This window comes from Periplaneta americana, chromosome 8 (genome assembly GCF_040183065.1).
Source record: "Periplaneta americana isolate PAMFEO1 chromosome 8, P.americana_PAMFEO1_priV1, whole genome shotgun sequence".
NCBI classification, from domain to species: domain Eukaryota; kingdom Metazoa; phylum Arthropoda; class Insecta; order Blattodea; family Blattidae; genus Periplaneta; species Periplaneta americana.
In genome coordinates, this window is record NC_091124.1 from 143369458 (window position 1) to 143384636 (window position 15179).

The 15179-nt window shown below is 35.5% G+C and overlaps 1 protein-coding gene across 2 annotated transcripts in view; it reads left to right on the top strand.

Moving 5' to 3' along the window:
• The window catches only part of LOC138705125 (uncharacterized), a 208425-nt gene that overhangs the window by 177782 nt on the left and 15464 nt on the right, over positions 1 to 15179 (top strand). For both annotated transcript variants that reach the window (XR_011333631.1, XM_069833777.1), the window contains one exon: positions 9546 to 9809. Coding sequence is in view for 1 of the 2 variants with exons in the window: in XM_069833777.1 (XP_069689878.1) it covers positions 9546 to 9550 (5 nt within the window). In the remaining variant the exon portion in view is untranslated. The remainder of the gene's footprint in view (positions 1 to 9545; positions 9810 to 15179) is intronic.

The window sequence follows — 15179 nt, forward strand, 5'->3', positions numbered from 1 at the left end:
TCATTTTATTTACCTTCTTATTTCTTACAAAATAACAGAAATGGTTGAGATTAAATATTCTGTGTTCCCGTATTTCTTATCAACAAAATTAAAGCTACATTGTTTTTTTTAGTACCCTTTAGTCTAAAATGAATACACATAAGTAATATAATTATGAAAATACAGTCTTTCAGAGTCTTTCAAAATCTGATTCTTCATGACGTTCACCATGTGCATTATTTTCACTAGAAGATCCTGTATCAATGCTGAGGCAGAAGCATAGAACCCCACGTCATCCAGTTCTTCCCAACTATCTTCAAATCTCACTTTCAGCAAAGTATCCACATCGTTCTTTTTAGGATCAATAAGATTTGTGGCTTTGTTATTCTTCTTACTCCTCGTTTTATAATACAAGTACCTACTTTGAAAGGATCATCATATCTAAATATGGGTTCCATTTTCAAAGTAACCTCTGATTTTCCATTTTTATAGATCCTTTTCAACGTAACACTTTTCATATCCTTGATTCTGTCCACCTTTTTGTACTGTGAAGCTAGAGATTTATAATCTCGAATTGTCCAATTTTCTTCTAAAGTTTTAACGGAACCCACTGTTTCATAAACAGCCCTATAATCATTAGGGATAATTAACTTGCCTTTCTTGCGCAACGTTTTCTGTACGACTCCGAAAAGTCTATCAGCTGCTAATAATTAATGGCCCCATACTGGAAAATGCATTAGAACTTCGGACATGTGTGGGGGTGCCTTGCTTTGGAGCCAGAAAGGATGTGTACTATGTGCATGTTTTCGTTCTGCCCATTGCATCTGTCACAGAAGTCTTATGCAAGTAACATCCTGCTCAAAGTTGAGAAATGGCATTACTCCTGATGCCACTTTATTTGCCCCTCTTCCACACTGAGTCTCGTTCCATGTATAGAATGTTGGGAACTTTGTGGGAATGATGCATAGTGAATTGGAAACTATTAGTTGTAGAAAGGCCCAGTTTTCCCCATTGTGTGTATAAGGAAATGCATGCAGTTTAGAATATAATATCATCTCAGAATGTGATGTTTAATTCAGTTTATTATAGTAACACAGCTAATGTACTTACTTTGCTTCCATTTCGCGATTTCTTTTTGTTTTTGTTTTTAGTCTTTTCCTGAGCCTCTTTGATCTTTCTCCAACTATTGCATAACTATCCATTTTGCACAAAAGTAGTAAGCAACCGTTATTCATTACATCTTACACAGATGCTGACAACTTAGGAAAAAATGCGGCATTTTGTTCAGGTCAACCAACGAATGGAAAATGGTTGGGAATTTAATACGATTTGAACCGATCAGTTTCGCGAACATAACATGATTTGATCCCATACATCAGAAAGCACATACAAAAAACACAGAATATAATACGAAATGGTCCAATTTTGTTATGATATATGATAGAAGACATGCTTATAAGCGCAAAATCGCATCAAACTAAATTTCGATGGAGGGGGGACTTAACACATTTTGAAACGATACTCCTCATATAATTTAGGGTTATATAGAAAGTCTAACTCCAAACTTGTTAGCAGAATTTTAGTAATGTGACATTGTTTATGCATTGCCAAGAAGAGACAAATGATAGTTTGGGGAAATTGCATAATGCAACCTAAAGCATAAATGAGTTCAGAAATAGAAATTAAATAAAACTTGATTGAATGTAACATAGTAGCAGCAGCAGTATCTATTGCCAGGCACTTGGAAGTTCTCTGTTCACCTTCTAGCTTTGCAGAACAGTATAATTTAGAGTCCGAATCCAAAAAATCTGATACCAAAGCTGGACATTTTCGTAAATGTTCTTGATTCATCAAAGAGTCTTCTAGGTTACACAGGATGCATTTTGGTGAACCAAAAATTTCAATTTTAAACATGGTGCTGCAAACAGTCATGACCAGTTAGCATCCGAAATTTTGCTACTGAATCATGTCGAGAAGAATCAGATACCTTATATGTTCTTTTTCAGTAAGTAATACTGACCAAGATTTATTATTACTGTTTTTTTTTAAATTTCTTCAGAATTTTGATTTGAAATTTAATTTTAATGTAACATAACATGACTTAAAATACAGATTAGCCCAAAAAAAGTATACACTGTTTGTTTATAAATAACTTTAGAACAAATTCAGACAAAATTCTCATTTTCGGGGAAATTGTAGCTTAATGGATAGGTCGAAGAGGTGCTGTCGAGTACCCAGCACAGTCCTCAGACCTAACACCAATTTCTACATATGGGGGACCCTAAAGGATGTTGTTTATTGGGAAATGCCAGCTACACTGGATGTGCTACGAGAAAAAATCAAAATTTAACGTCATGTGCAGCTATGACACTGGACACATTACAGAACTTAGTTCGTGGAGCAGTTCAGCGGCATCAGTAGTGTTTGGATGCTGTTGGTGGTCACTTTGAACAATTTCATGAAAAACGAGAATTTTATCTCAATATGTTTTAAAGTTATTGATGAGCGAACAGTGTATACATTTTTTTGGGATACTCTGTACTTAATATTTAAGATTTTTACAAGGTAACTTCCTTTAACTGATCAATTTCATGGTAAGATATCCTAAACATGAAAAATGGTTGATAAGCGTCCCATAATATTAATATCTGGTACATATTTCGTTAAACAGTTACCTCATACTACCTTCAAATATGTAACATTTTCTCTTGTACAATGTTTTATTCTTATGAAAGTGACACAGGATTTGATTTGCTATGTTTTGATTTACAAAATGACATGCCAGAAGTTTTTAGAAATTCATAATTAGTGAACAACAATTTTCAATAAAATAACTGTGTTCCATGTAGTTCTCACATGCATTCAGGTCAAACATATTATATCTATACTAATAATAAATCTGTAGCCGAAATTTTTCTGGTAATTTTCGATTTTCCAAAAATAATTGGTCCTAACATATATAATTAACCGCCCTGAAACCGAAAATCGCTTTTTTGAAATTTTTGTTTGTATGTCTGTCTGTCTGTCTGTTTGTTACCTTTTCACGCGATAATGGCTGAACCGATTTCGATGAAAATTGGAATATAAATTAAGTTCGTTGTAACTTAGATTTTAGGCTATATGGCATTCAAAATACATTATTTAAAAGGAGGGTTATAAGGGTGCCTGAATTAAATAAATCGAAATATCTCGCTTATTATTGATTTTTGTGACAAATGTTACATAATAAACGTTTCTTTAAAAATAATTTGCGATAAGTTTTATTCCTTGAAAAATGTTGATAGGACTGATATTTAATGAGATAAATGAGTTTTAAAATTAAAATAACTGCTATCCAAGGCCGTGTAATGAATTAAAAAACAAATGACTTCGTCTATAAGGGGCCTTGGACACAACAATCGAAAGCTATGAAAGATAGCCTACAGAGAATATTTCTGTGTTTGTATGAAGCTAAATTAATCGATTTGTATAATTAATTATTATTTCACCATTGGAAAGTGTAGTTTCTCTAGATGGACATAATGCTATAATGTTATTACAGTAACTTCTGATATAATATAATATAATATAATATGTAATATTATATTATATAATTTAAGTTATTTGAAGGGTTCACAACCATAGTGGGCCAAGCGCCATTTACTGAATACGTAGAAAACAAGGGTTAAAATTAAGATATTACCATAATTCAATGGAAACCTATAACAAGTAAAATAAAGTATACACATTAAATCTAAATGGTGTCAATCTTCATTAAACTAGGGTTGCATGTAATAAAAATTAAGAAACAGGTTAAAGGAATTGTCATTGCACCAAATGAGTGTCTCTGGACCAAAATGATCGCATTTTAATTATTTGGATGCAATTTAAATTAAGTAACATATTAAACGATTTATCCTTCTATCAAACACGAATGTTCCCTGGATCAAATGTCCTATTTTAATTATGTAATTACTTTATATTTATTTCTAATGGGTGCAGCGGAGCACACGGGTACGGCTAGTATAATAATGAAGTTAATTTACGTAGTCAGTAGCCATGGATCTTTTTATCCGTGATACTATAGCTCACGCAGGAGCAGGGCCAACTAGCCAGCTGCTGGCTTCACGTTCACGTGCCTTAGCAGATATGAACAGTCATTCAAACAGTATTGGGATAGTGTGTGGTTGACACAATGATTTCCCTCCTTCTGTTATACATAGCTGGGCAGGTGTAAGACACTAGATTTTACTACTCAATATAGGTACCTCCCAAATTTCTCAAGATGTTCATTTTCTAAACTAGTCGAAATATAAGGAAAAATTTTTGCCAAATACCTTACACCATGCACCAAGTAGTGGCCAGTGATCGAAATCCTCGGTGAGGCCAGATGCAACTAGTTTAAGTGCCTCCGATAGAAAATGTTTATTTATGATATTAATTATTATTGTTATTATAATATTAATATCATTATTACTGTATTATTATTAATATTAGTCTATTATTATTACTAGTAATGAAAAATAATAATTTCACTCACCAAATAAGCTGTTATGCTGCGAGTTTCAGCGATTGTTTCAGTGTGAGGAGGCAACCCATATTATATGTTGAAATTCCCGTTTCTTTCTTTTCTTTCTATTTTTTCCCTTGACAGCAACGAACAAGGCCAACAGAGAAGTTTATTTTGCACCACGTTACCACTTAACCATCTATGTTGCCCATATCAGGATGCAATAGAAACTCGCGTTTTAAGATTATCTGTCAGAAAAATTGTCAGCAATGTCGTAGGTATCTCGGTCGGCTCTCTCTTTATTTAAGACTTCCTTTCTTTCAATATTATTTCTTCTCGAAAAAGGACACTCTAACAATGAATTAACTACACAGCATTATTTCTGGCATTTGTTTCTATTTATATTTTCCGAAATACATAACAACATTGGCCCAGATTCACTACACGAAGTACAATAGTACAACACCCTCACTTAAGTCATAAACTAAGACATAAGAGGAGAGAATAGTGTGGGTCTCTGCCTGCCAAAGAGCTGGAATGTTTGTTATTTATGGCCTATTTAGGAAGACAAGTCACCCTATTCCCACGGTTAGGAGGAGTGAAACCTGACCAGGCCAGACGAATTGTGCCTCAGTTACAACGTTTTAAGTGCAACCTCAAAAGCCTGCGAAGACACATGAAAATGCAGAAGCAGACCCACCACAAGCGATCCTGGCCTCATGAACAAATTTTACTGCAAAATAGGTCTATATACATCACAAGCCAGACCCGGCACGAGCGATCTTGGCCTCATGAACAAATTTTGTTGCAAAACAGGTCTATATACATCACAAGCCAGACCTGGCATGAGCGATCCTGGCCTCAGGAACAAATTTTACTGCAAAACATCACAAAGTTTTCAAATGCTTCTACAGCGATATAAGCTTCATTCAAATAACTAATACATTACATAAAAACAAAATTTGATTTCAGATAAGCCAAGTGACTGAGGCCCGGGCTCACTTGCCTCAGTCAATCAGCCGCCACTGCATGCACCCACAGAGCAATACAAAGATGGAACTTACATAATTAATAATAAGAATAATTTCACCTTATTGTGTACCTAGCTACAGTGCAGCAAAATTAAAAAATAAGCAAAACTTAAACATAATATCACTCTTTCACTGTTGACGTACACAGTCAATAAAAATTCGAAATGAAAATCTTTCTTGAAGGGTGAGAAAATAAATACTAACTTCGAGGTGATCTGTTCAGAACAGACATTTACACTTCAAAAGTTGATAAGTGGTATCCTTTTTTTTTTCTCACGTTAGATGGGGGTCAAAGTGAGAGAAATGTTGAGAAAGAATGGTCTTCTGTTCTCTGTTTCAGTTGTATCTTTCTTAACATCATGATCAGGAAAATGCTCTTGCATAAGATGCTTCAGTGGCTCTTCAATTTGTAGTGGTAAATTTTGGAATAGATACAGGCACCTTGCATGGGTCTCAAAATCGTACTGGTGGCACCGCGCAGTGTCTCAATTCCTAATTAACTATAGGCTCGCAGTCATTCACTAGTCATGTGTGATATAGAAATTACATGCGGCTTTCTGCCGATAAAATGTTGTAATATTAGTAAGAATGTGTTCATTGATTCATATTGTTCTGCCCAAGGGCAGGTCTTTCACTGCAAACCCAGCAATCTCCAGTCTTTAATTATTTTATAGACTCAGTGGAAAGTTCAGTACTGCTAGAGGAGTGTAAAAATGTAACTACAAAGTTCCTGAAATATCAGTGAAGTTGTTTGGCATTTAAATCAGATTTCAGACCATTGAATGAGGGTGAACAGTCATATTACGAAAATATTGATATACTTATATTTGATGTCATGACTTCATCCCTCTTAACTCCAAATATTTTCCTAACACTTTATTCTATAGCAAACTTAACCTCTGTTCCTTTTTCAAAGTGAGAGTCCAATTTTCACAATCATACTGAACAACCGGTAATAAAGCTGCTTTATAAAATCAAACTTTCAGTTTTTTTGAAAGTACACTTGACAAAAAATTATTTTCAAACGAATAATAGCAAACATTTCCCTTATTTATTCTGCGTTTAATTTCCTCGCGAGTGTCTTTATATTTGTTGTTGTTGCTGGAAGACATTTGAATTTGTCTACCTTCTCAAAGGATAAAGTTGGAATTTTTATCAATTTTTATATGTCCAGTTCATATTAATTTATGTTCTGGTCAAGATACATAATACTTTACTTTATTTTTTCGGAATTTACTTCCAAACCAAACCAAGTAAAATTTCCTTGTTTTCCCTAATATTTCTTGGATTTCATCATAACATATTCACGTCATTCGCATAAACAAGAAGAGGATGTAATCCGTTCAATTCTGAACTTTCTGTGTTTTCCTGGACTTTCAAAAATGACATATTTTAGAGCTAAGTTAAAAAGAAAAAGGTGACAGTGCATCTTTTTGTTTTAGCCCGCAATGATTTGAAAAAGCCTGAGACAGAAATTGGCCTGTACGGACCCTACCGTACGTTTCACTGAGACACATTTTAGTTAGTCGAAATAGTTTCTTGGGAATACCAAATTCAACGAGAATACAAAAAAATCTTTCAGTAATCCATCTATTACCGGTACGCCTACGTTCAGACGGACTTAAACTTCTCAAAAGAATATCGGATAAATTTTTGTACAACGTCAATAAAAGTGGTATTCATAGAAAGTTATTACAATTAGTATTTTTCCTCTTCTTAAAGGAAGATACAGTTATGGACCCCTCCATTATTTTATTCTGGTTCAATTTCCTTTTCTCAAATAGCAAGTAAATGCTTATTTCACCAGATAATGTTTTACACCCTCTTCCATTAATTTTGTGCACTGGAATTTTATCGATACCTGAAGACTAATTTTTTCAGCTTTCCTATCACAATTTCGACTTCAGAAAGTCTGGGATCTGGTATAAATGGCTCAGAATTTTATATATTATATTTTAGTTCCGATCATTTCTATTTGGCCTATGTAGACTTAGTGGTTCCCAAAATAGTTTTTCTATTTGTTCAGGATGGAATGAGAGTTTGTAAGCAAGTCACCGTTCTCTCTCATTCTTGATCGCGTTTATCCTTGCCTGATATCCTTTCTTAAGGGGTTAGGTACAACTTACAGCAGTGCATTTTTTGGAAATATCCAACATGTTTTTCCGTATCTTGTACAATAATGAAAATTGGTATGTGTAAAACACTGTCCTTCTGCTATATCTAAAAAAATATTTTTATGATTTAAAAAAATTATTTATATATATTTTTCAAAATTCAATATAGTGGCAGTTTACTATGTAGTAATGAAGCGTTTTCCTTATAACTCATAAACTTGTTAACTTTTTTATATTCTCTCTCTTTTATTTTATTGCTGAAACTCATGTTTACCCTTAATAAATAATTTTTTTTTTTTATTTTGTGTTAGAAGAAAATATTGGTATTTGACTATTTTTAAAAATGAATTTATTTTTTATCAGACAATCTATGAAACATAGAGAAGTAATCTTGCATCATATTGTAGATATGACATGCATAAATACACATAAAACATTTCATCACAGAATGTTGGTTAGTTTGTTAGTTATGTTGGAAACGTTTCATCACTGCACAGTGAACTGAATTAAAGAAACGTAAATACATTTTTTTTAAATCGTAAAAATATTTTTTCATATAGCAGAAGGACAGTGTTATACACATATTAATTTTCATTATTGTACAAGATACAATAATGGAGAAAAAAATGTTGAATATTTCCAAAATTTTACTTGCTGTAAGCTGTATCCAACGCCTTAAATTCCTTTATGTCCTTATATAAATGTCTAATGTTTTATTCTTAGTATTTGTTTCTATCTCATTTTGTTTTTCCATCAAATAATAACTCTTTTTGTTCATAAGTTTACAACTTTCTTCCCGTCTTTCATTGACATTATAATTTGTAATAATAATAATAATAATAATAATAATAATAATAATAATAATAATAATAATAATGAAAACAATATAAATATGCACTACGAGAATTCTAAGTTTGTACAATATGTTAAAAGTGATCACAATGGAGAAGTTTGAGAAACACTGGCATAATGTATCACAATAAACAGTTATTATTAAATTTAATTCAAATTCAAGTAACTGTTACGAAAATCTTCATATTCTATCCATAATTTAAGAGTAATGTATTGCACGAATTAACAACTGCTTCGAAATGTTTGTAATTTTTCATCCACCCACGGTACGAACTCACAATATTAGAGGCCTTACAGGTGGCCACGAACTGATCACATGTTCCTCAGATAACAGCTAAATTGACATGAACTCATATTTCTTCTATGGTCCTTCTATTATCGAAGCAGTCTCAATGTTAAAAGGAATTGAAACACATTGATTCCCATAACTGCTTGTATTCCACTTGGTCTTATCACTTGTTTGGATCACATAATCCCATAGCTCATTATGGATTCATTTTACCTTAATATTGTTATGCCTCAGGGCTTAAGAACTCCCTATAGCATGATTTCCTGTGGGGTGTCAAATCTGAAACAGTCCAGTGAGAGGATTTTTTGGCGGCAGACAGTGATACAGTAGGATGGTGACATCGTCTGGCAGGGATCGAGGACCAAGTCGTAATGGCATCGGAAGAGACAAGAAATATACCATTGTAAGTAACTTGTTATGTGTATTTGTATGTATTTAATACGTCAAGTATAGTTTCATTCACAACTAATTCAGTGTGGAATCTTAAGTTCAGTAACCATGTAGTTTTCCTATAATATCCTGAGAGTCCCAACTCTTTCAGTAAAATCGTTTCTTTTCCATTATAAGTGTAATGGTGATATCAGAAATCCTGATAGGCCTAAGTGTGAGCGGCAGTCGAACGCAGTAGTCATTCGTTCAGGAAGTCATCCGACCTAAGTTGATGGTGGCACAACAAAAATGGTGTTCAGAGGCGAGATACGACGCGAACTACTCATAGACGCGTTCTATTCAATATGTAGCTGTCTATCAGGATACAAGGGAAACTACTGAATAATGTTTATATATTTCAGACTGATAATAATGTGTCTACACTCTACACCAGATGTCTTTGGAGCAGACCATAACAAGGGTCTCAATGCATCTCATGTTATCGCTGCGCTCCCATTGGTTGGCGAGTCATTACTTAGCTGAGAGTGTTGTAGACACTAGCGCGTGCATATCCTGGTTACGAGACTATTTAGAGACACGGCCACTACTACAGTTTCTATTGCGTCTAGCATCTGTGCGGTGTATGAGCAGACGACAGCAGTACAACTAGTGACTGATGCAAGAAGGTATGTTCAAAGACACATTACTTTATTTTTCACTTTTCGTTATATGAACGTAGTCGATTACTTGAGGTGCCTAGAAGCAAAGTCAGCAATCTCCACTTTTTTTAGAAACTTATATTATGGCAGCAATGGATCCACCTTGGTGTTTTCTAGCAATCTCCAGAGGTGAAGCAAAAGCAGCTGTAAAAGGTTTAATTTTCATATTGAAAACCGGGGTTAGAAGCAAAGGCAGCAATCTCCATGCTCAAATTTGATAATCTGAGAAGCAAAGCCAGCAATATCCACATTGGCCAATCAGAGAATCCCATTTGGTCATGTGACCGTCAGCTGTCTTCTTTCCTTTTTCTCATTGTTATTATGGTTATTACAGTGTCAGTTCTATTTCTCTGAGGTAAAAGTAAACTAAATTACTTTGTTTTAATGAAGACAGCTATCATAAAATTTCCAGTAAAATGAATAGTATAGGGAAACATTCTCAAGAGACCAACCAACAATAATCGCAATGAGAGGTGAAAACTTTTACTTGCGTGACACAGGCTGCTTTAAATACATAACAAAAAAAGAAACTCATGTCACTCAAATGGTTCCAAAACGCATTCCACCTCTACAACCAAATCTTGTGCAACCTAAGAAAATTTCTGATGTCAAACGACTGCTTCAGATCCACTTCAGTGAGAACTGGCGTCAGAACGCAAAATTGAATTTTTACAAGCTGCCAATTGACAATGTTGATACATTGGACTTATCTAATGAGGTAGACACTAATGACTGTGCGTGTGAACTCATGGAAGAATCTCCAGAATTGTGTGTGTAGCAAGATGAACAATAAGACTTTTCAAATGTTGAATATTGTGAAAAAAAAAATTGTATGTTTTGTTATCCCTAAAATAATGCTTATAATTCAGAATTAAATTTGATAATTACACATGACTTCTGAAATCTGCAATAAAACCTGGCAATCTTCCTCATCTTACATGCAAAGACTATAATATCCATATCTGAGAAGCAAAAACAGCAATCTCCATATTAAAAGCTTTAATATATTGTTCCACAGTTACTTTGAAGTAAAGATACTATATAAAATTGCTTTTCCGATGTCTATTTACATATGAAAATAGTTTTTGATGGAATTGTCGTTCAGTGAACACCTCGAAAAGTTTTTTGCTTCTACTGTAATATTTTCCAAAGTGGAGATTGCTGACTTTGCTTCTAGGCACCTCACTTAATTCATACACATATATTTAGTATCGTGTGAACCGCACTCTCTTGCATTTCGTTCCGTTTATATCTGCTCCAAAGACATCTGATATAGAGTGTAGTAGTTAAGTTATTTTATAAGAAATGTGTGTTATAGTGCATAGTGTATAATATGATGCTACGTAATAATTTGCGTGTGGCGGATACTGGCTGATTCCCTCCAGTAAAACAAAATGGCGCACAATCTCGAACAAGCTATTGTTAATCTTGTAGTGTAGGCTTTAGCTATTGTTGATTACAAACCGAAGTAACGGAGAACTAAAGATCTATCTTCAGCTACTGCGTTGAAAGAATGGACAGGCTTACCAGGCAGCTTACTGATTTATGAATTTTTCAACAATATTGACGCCGCTGCGCTATTAGAAAATTTAAGTGAAGAAGATAAGAAACACATACTCAGACTTAAAATAGCAGGACCAGCATTCGAATTTTTGCAAAGTAGACCGGATCTCATTCAAGATGGCGCCACCTTCGCAGACATTAGAGCCGCGTTTGAGGAGAGATTTAGGGGAAAAATGCCTGATATTTCTATTATGTATAATTGTAGAGCTACAAACGGCCACACAAAAGGAAACGGAAAGCCCAGAAGCATTTGCGGATAGGATTAAAGCTCTCAGTTTAAAAACCTTAAAAGAGACAAGGGACTCGTTAGAAAGACGCATACTCACAGAAGAGACAGAACGTCGATTGTTAGGCGCATACGTAGCAGGATTAAGAGGGGAAATAGCCAAATATGTTCGGTTAGGAAGGCCAAAGAATATGAAAGACGATGTCCAGTTAGCCGACACCGCGACGAACGAAGCGAGACAGGAAACAGGTCATCGCGATGTATTCGTAGTAACAGAACATAAATTCCGTCACAAATGTCACCGCAACGGGCACATGACTAAAGATTGCCGTACGAAAAAGCCACTTTCCACCCCGCGTCACCAGCAGCGCAGAGACGCTAAGGGAAACAGTCACTACCAATACACCAATAGAAATAGAGGTGCCGCATATGGATTTCGTAGGGATACTACAGTGTATTACTCTTGCCGAAAAAGAAGTCATAAAGCAAGAGAGCGTTTTCGTAATGGATATGATAGTCCAAACCAGGGAAATGGGGATGCCTTGGCTCCAAACCTCGTAACGTCAAGGCAATAAATAAACCATCCGCTTGCACTCTCCTCTTTACCAGTTCACGCGTGGCAGGACTCCTGGCCATCGCAAGGGTAAACGGGAAGGTAACTAAGTGGTTAGTAGATACAGGGACAACCATATCAATCGTCCGACCAGGGTTAGCAGGGAATACAATTAATGATACCGATAAAAGGGCGATAAGTATTACCGGGAAGAGTCTTGAGATAAAGGGAAGACAAGATCTTGAATTAGAATTTACTAATGCGGTAAGGATCCCGCACAGTTTTATAGTATGACCAATAAATGCAGGCCCGGAAGTAGGTGATTGCTAGGTCTAGATTTTCTACAGAAACATAATTGTATCCTCGATGTAGGAAGCCGAAGGTTGAAGACGAAGGAAGGCTGGGTTATAAATTTGGCAAGCGAATCCACATGTCACGAAAAGGTAGGCGTAATTGATTTTGGAACGGCCACCTAAAATAGGTCAATGACTCGAGCGCAGCAGACGCAGAATTTGAGTCCGTCGCATTAAGTAGAACACAGTGAGAGGGAAAAGTCAAAATGTCTTAGGAAGACCCACATCCTAAATCTGAATCCCGAGGCGTGGTTGTTAGAAATAGCAAGGAAGCTATTATACCGCCAAGAAGCGAAGCAGTTGTCTTAGGACGGGTTAATGGAAATACCACCAGGGAAGGGGTAGGTTCCAATAAGAGAAATGCGAAGACATTTCAAGACAAAATTCCGATTATTCTCGAGCCGGCGAGTTTCGGAATAAATGGTGCATATGTTGCTAGAAACGTCAATGACAATCGAGCCAAGTAAGGGTCAGTTAGTCCCCGTGAAAATCATAAATTGTACAGGAGAAGAAATACGAGTGCATAAGAGACGAATATTAGGAGAAATTGAGTACCAGTATAGTGATGCCTCACCACAAGAACACGATAAGTCCCCATTGTAATGTTGTAAGTGCAATAAGCGAAAGTTCAGATAGTATTGTAGAATCTATCAGCTTAGACCATTTGAGCGAAACAGATCAAGTAATAATAAGAGAAGTTCTCCACGAATACCGAGATGTTTTCCAGGATCCTACACAAAATGAATTAGGGTGCACCAGTAAGGTGAAACACAGGATTAACGTAGGAGACGCCCTACCGATCAAGAAAACACTCTATAGGTTGCCGCACAAGTATAAAGAGGTAGTCAAGGACATGTTACAAGGACATGCTAGATAAGAGCATAATCCGACTGTTTGCCAGCCCGTGGAGCGCACCCATAGTTTTAGTCCCAAAGAAATCACCTGATGGAAGCGAGGAAATGCGATTCTGTACTGATTTCAGAAGTCTAAATTCTGTTACCCATGGTGATTCATATCCACTCCCTAACATCGTAGAAACACTCGAAAGTTTATCTGGTACTAAGTACTTCAGAAAAATTGATCTATTCAGTGGCTTTTGACAAGTCGAAATTGAGGAAAAAGATAAAGAGAAAACTGCCTTCGGTACACCCATGGGGACGTTTGAATACAATCGAATGGCGTTTGGTCTAGTAGGAGCCCCGAGTACTTTCCAAAGACTAATGGATGGAGTTCTAGCAGGCTTAAAAGGCGAATCGGCTTTTGTTTATATTGATGACGTCGTTGTCTACAGTTCAACAATAGAGTAACACACAGAGAGGCTAAAAGAGATTTTGCAGTGTTTAAGAGACGCGAATCTGAAAGCACATCCCCTAAAATGTACTTTTGCAGTACCCGAAATCGAGTACTTAGGTCATGTAGTGGACTCGAGAGGCGTACGTCCCGACCTACAGAAAATTCAAAATTCCAGTTCCGAAAAACGCAAAACACATAGATCATTCCTAGGTCTAGCAGGCTATTACCGTAGACATGTTGACAACTTTGCTGAAATTGCTAAACCATTATCAGATCTCACAAGAAAGGACGCCACATTTGTTTGGACCAAAACAAAGGAAAATTCATTTAGCACGTTAAAAGAAGCACTGTGTAGTGAACCAATCCTGAAATATCCTGATTTCAGTAAACCATGTATACTAGCGACAGACGCATCAGGAACTGAGCTAGGAGCCGTTTTATCTCAAAAGATAGAAGGGAAAGAGCACCCAATTGCATATGTCTCACGAGTACTACAAAAATCTGAAAGGAATTATTCCACCACAGAACGTGAGCTATTAGCTCTAGTACAGGGACATCATTTTATTTTTACTTGCATTTTTATTGTACCTGCATTTCTGAATGTACTTCACTCTCACCCCTTCACTAATGTCCTTGCTCCCGTCAGACACACAAACTTACGGCTGCTGTTACATTCGAAGTCTTCAAGCAGTGAAGTAAACACTGCAGTGTATAGTGTGTTTCATAAATATGATTGAGTTTTCTATAGAAGAAAGAACCTATATTAATAATATCGTACTAAAAAATTATATTCAAGAAACGATAAATTCATTTTCAGAGAATATGCTTCAAAATGTTTTTAATAATATGCGTACTGAATTGAAGCCTGCATTGTAATGAACAGCAACCATTTTCAGCAACTTGTTTAAAAATTCAGTTTAGCTTTTTTTGAATTGAGGTGGCTAGAAGCAAAGGAATGCTAGTGACATAAAGTGTAGCGTTGGCCTATTGAAATATTATAGTGTGGTGATACTAAAGGGTAGAAATAACCTAAAACTAATATACGTAAGTACATTAAATTGAAAAGTGAGTGAAATTGAATTTGTAAATAAGGTACAGTATATACATAATGTGTGCTATGGCTGCTCTGTCTGGAAACTGTCGTAGTTGTAGAAGGATTGTAGTGAAAGGATTGGTATGTAATAATTGTAATTTCTGTTTTCATTGGAAATGCATAGATATAGATCCTGATAATTTTGTTGACAAAGGTAGTTGGGAATGTAGTGATTGTATATATGATAGAAAGATGCGCGATCAACTGGAGAGAATCAGAGCCCTAGAATTGGAATTAGATGAGGCAAAGTGTGAAA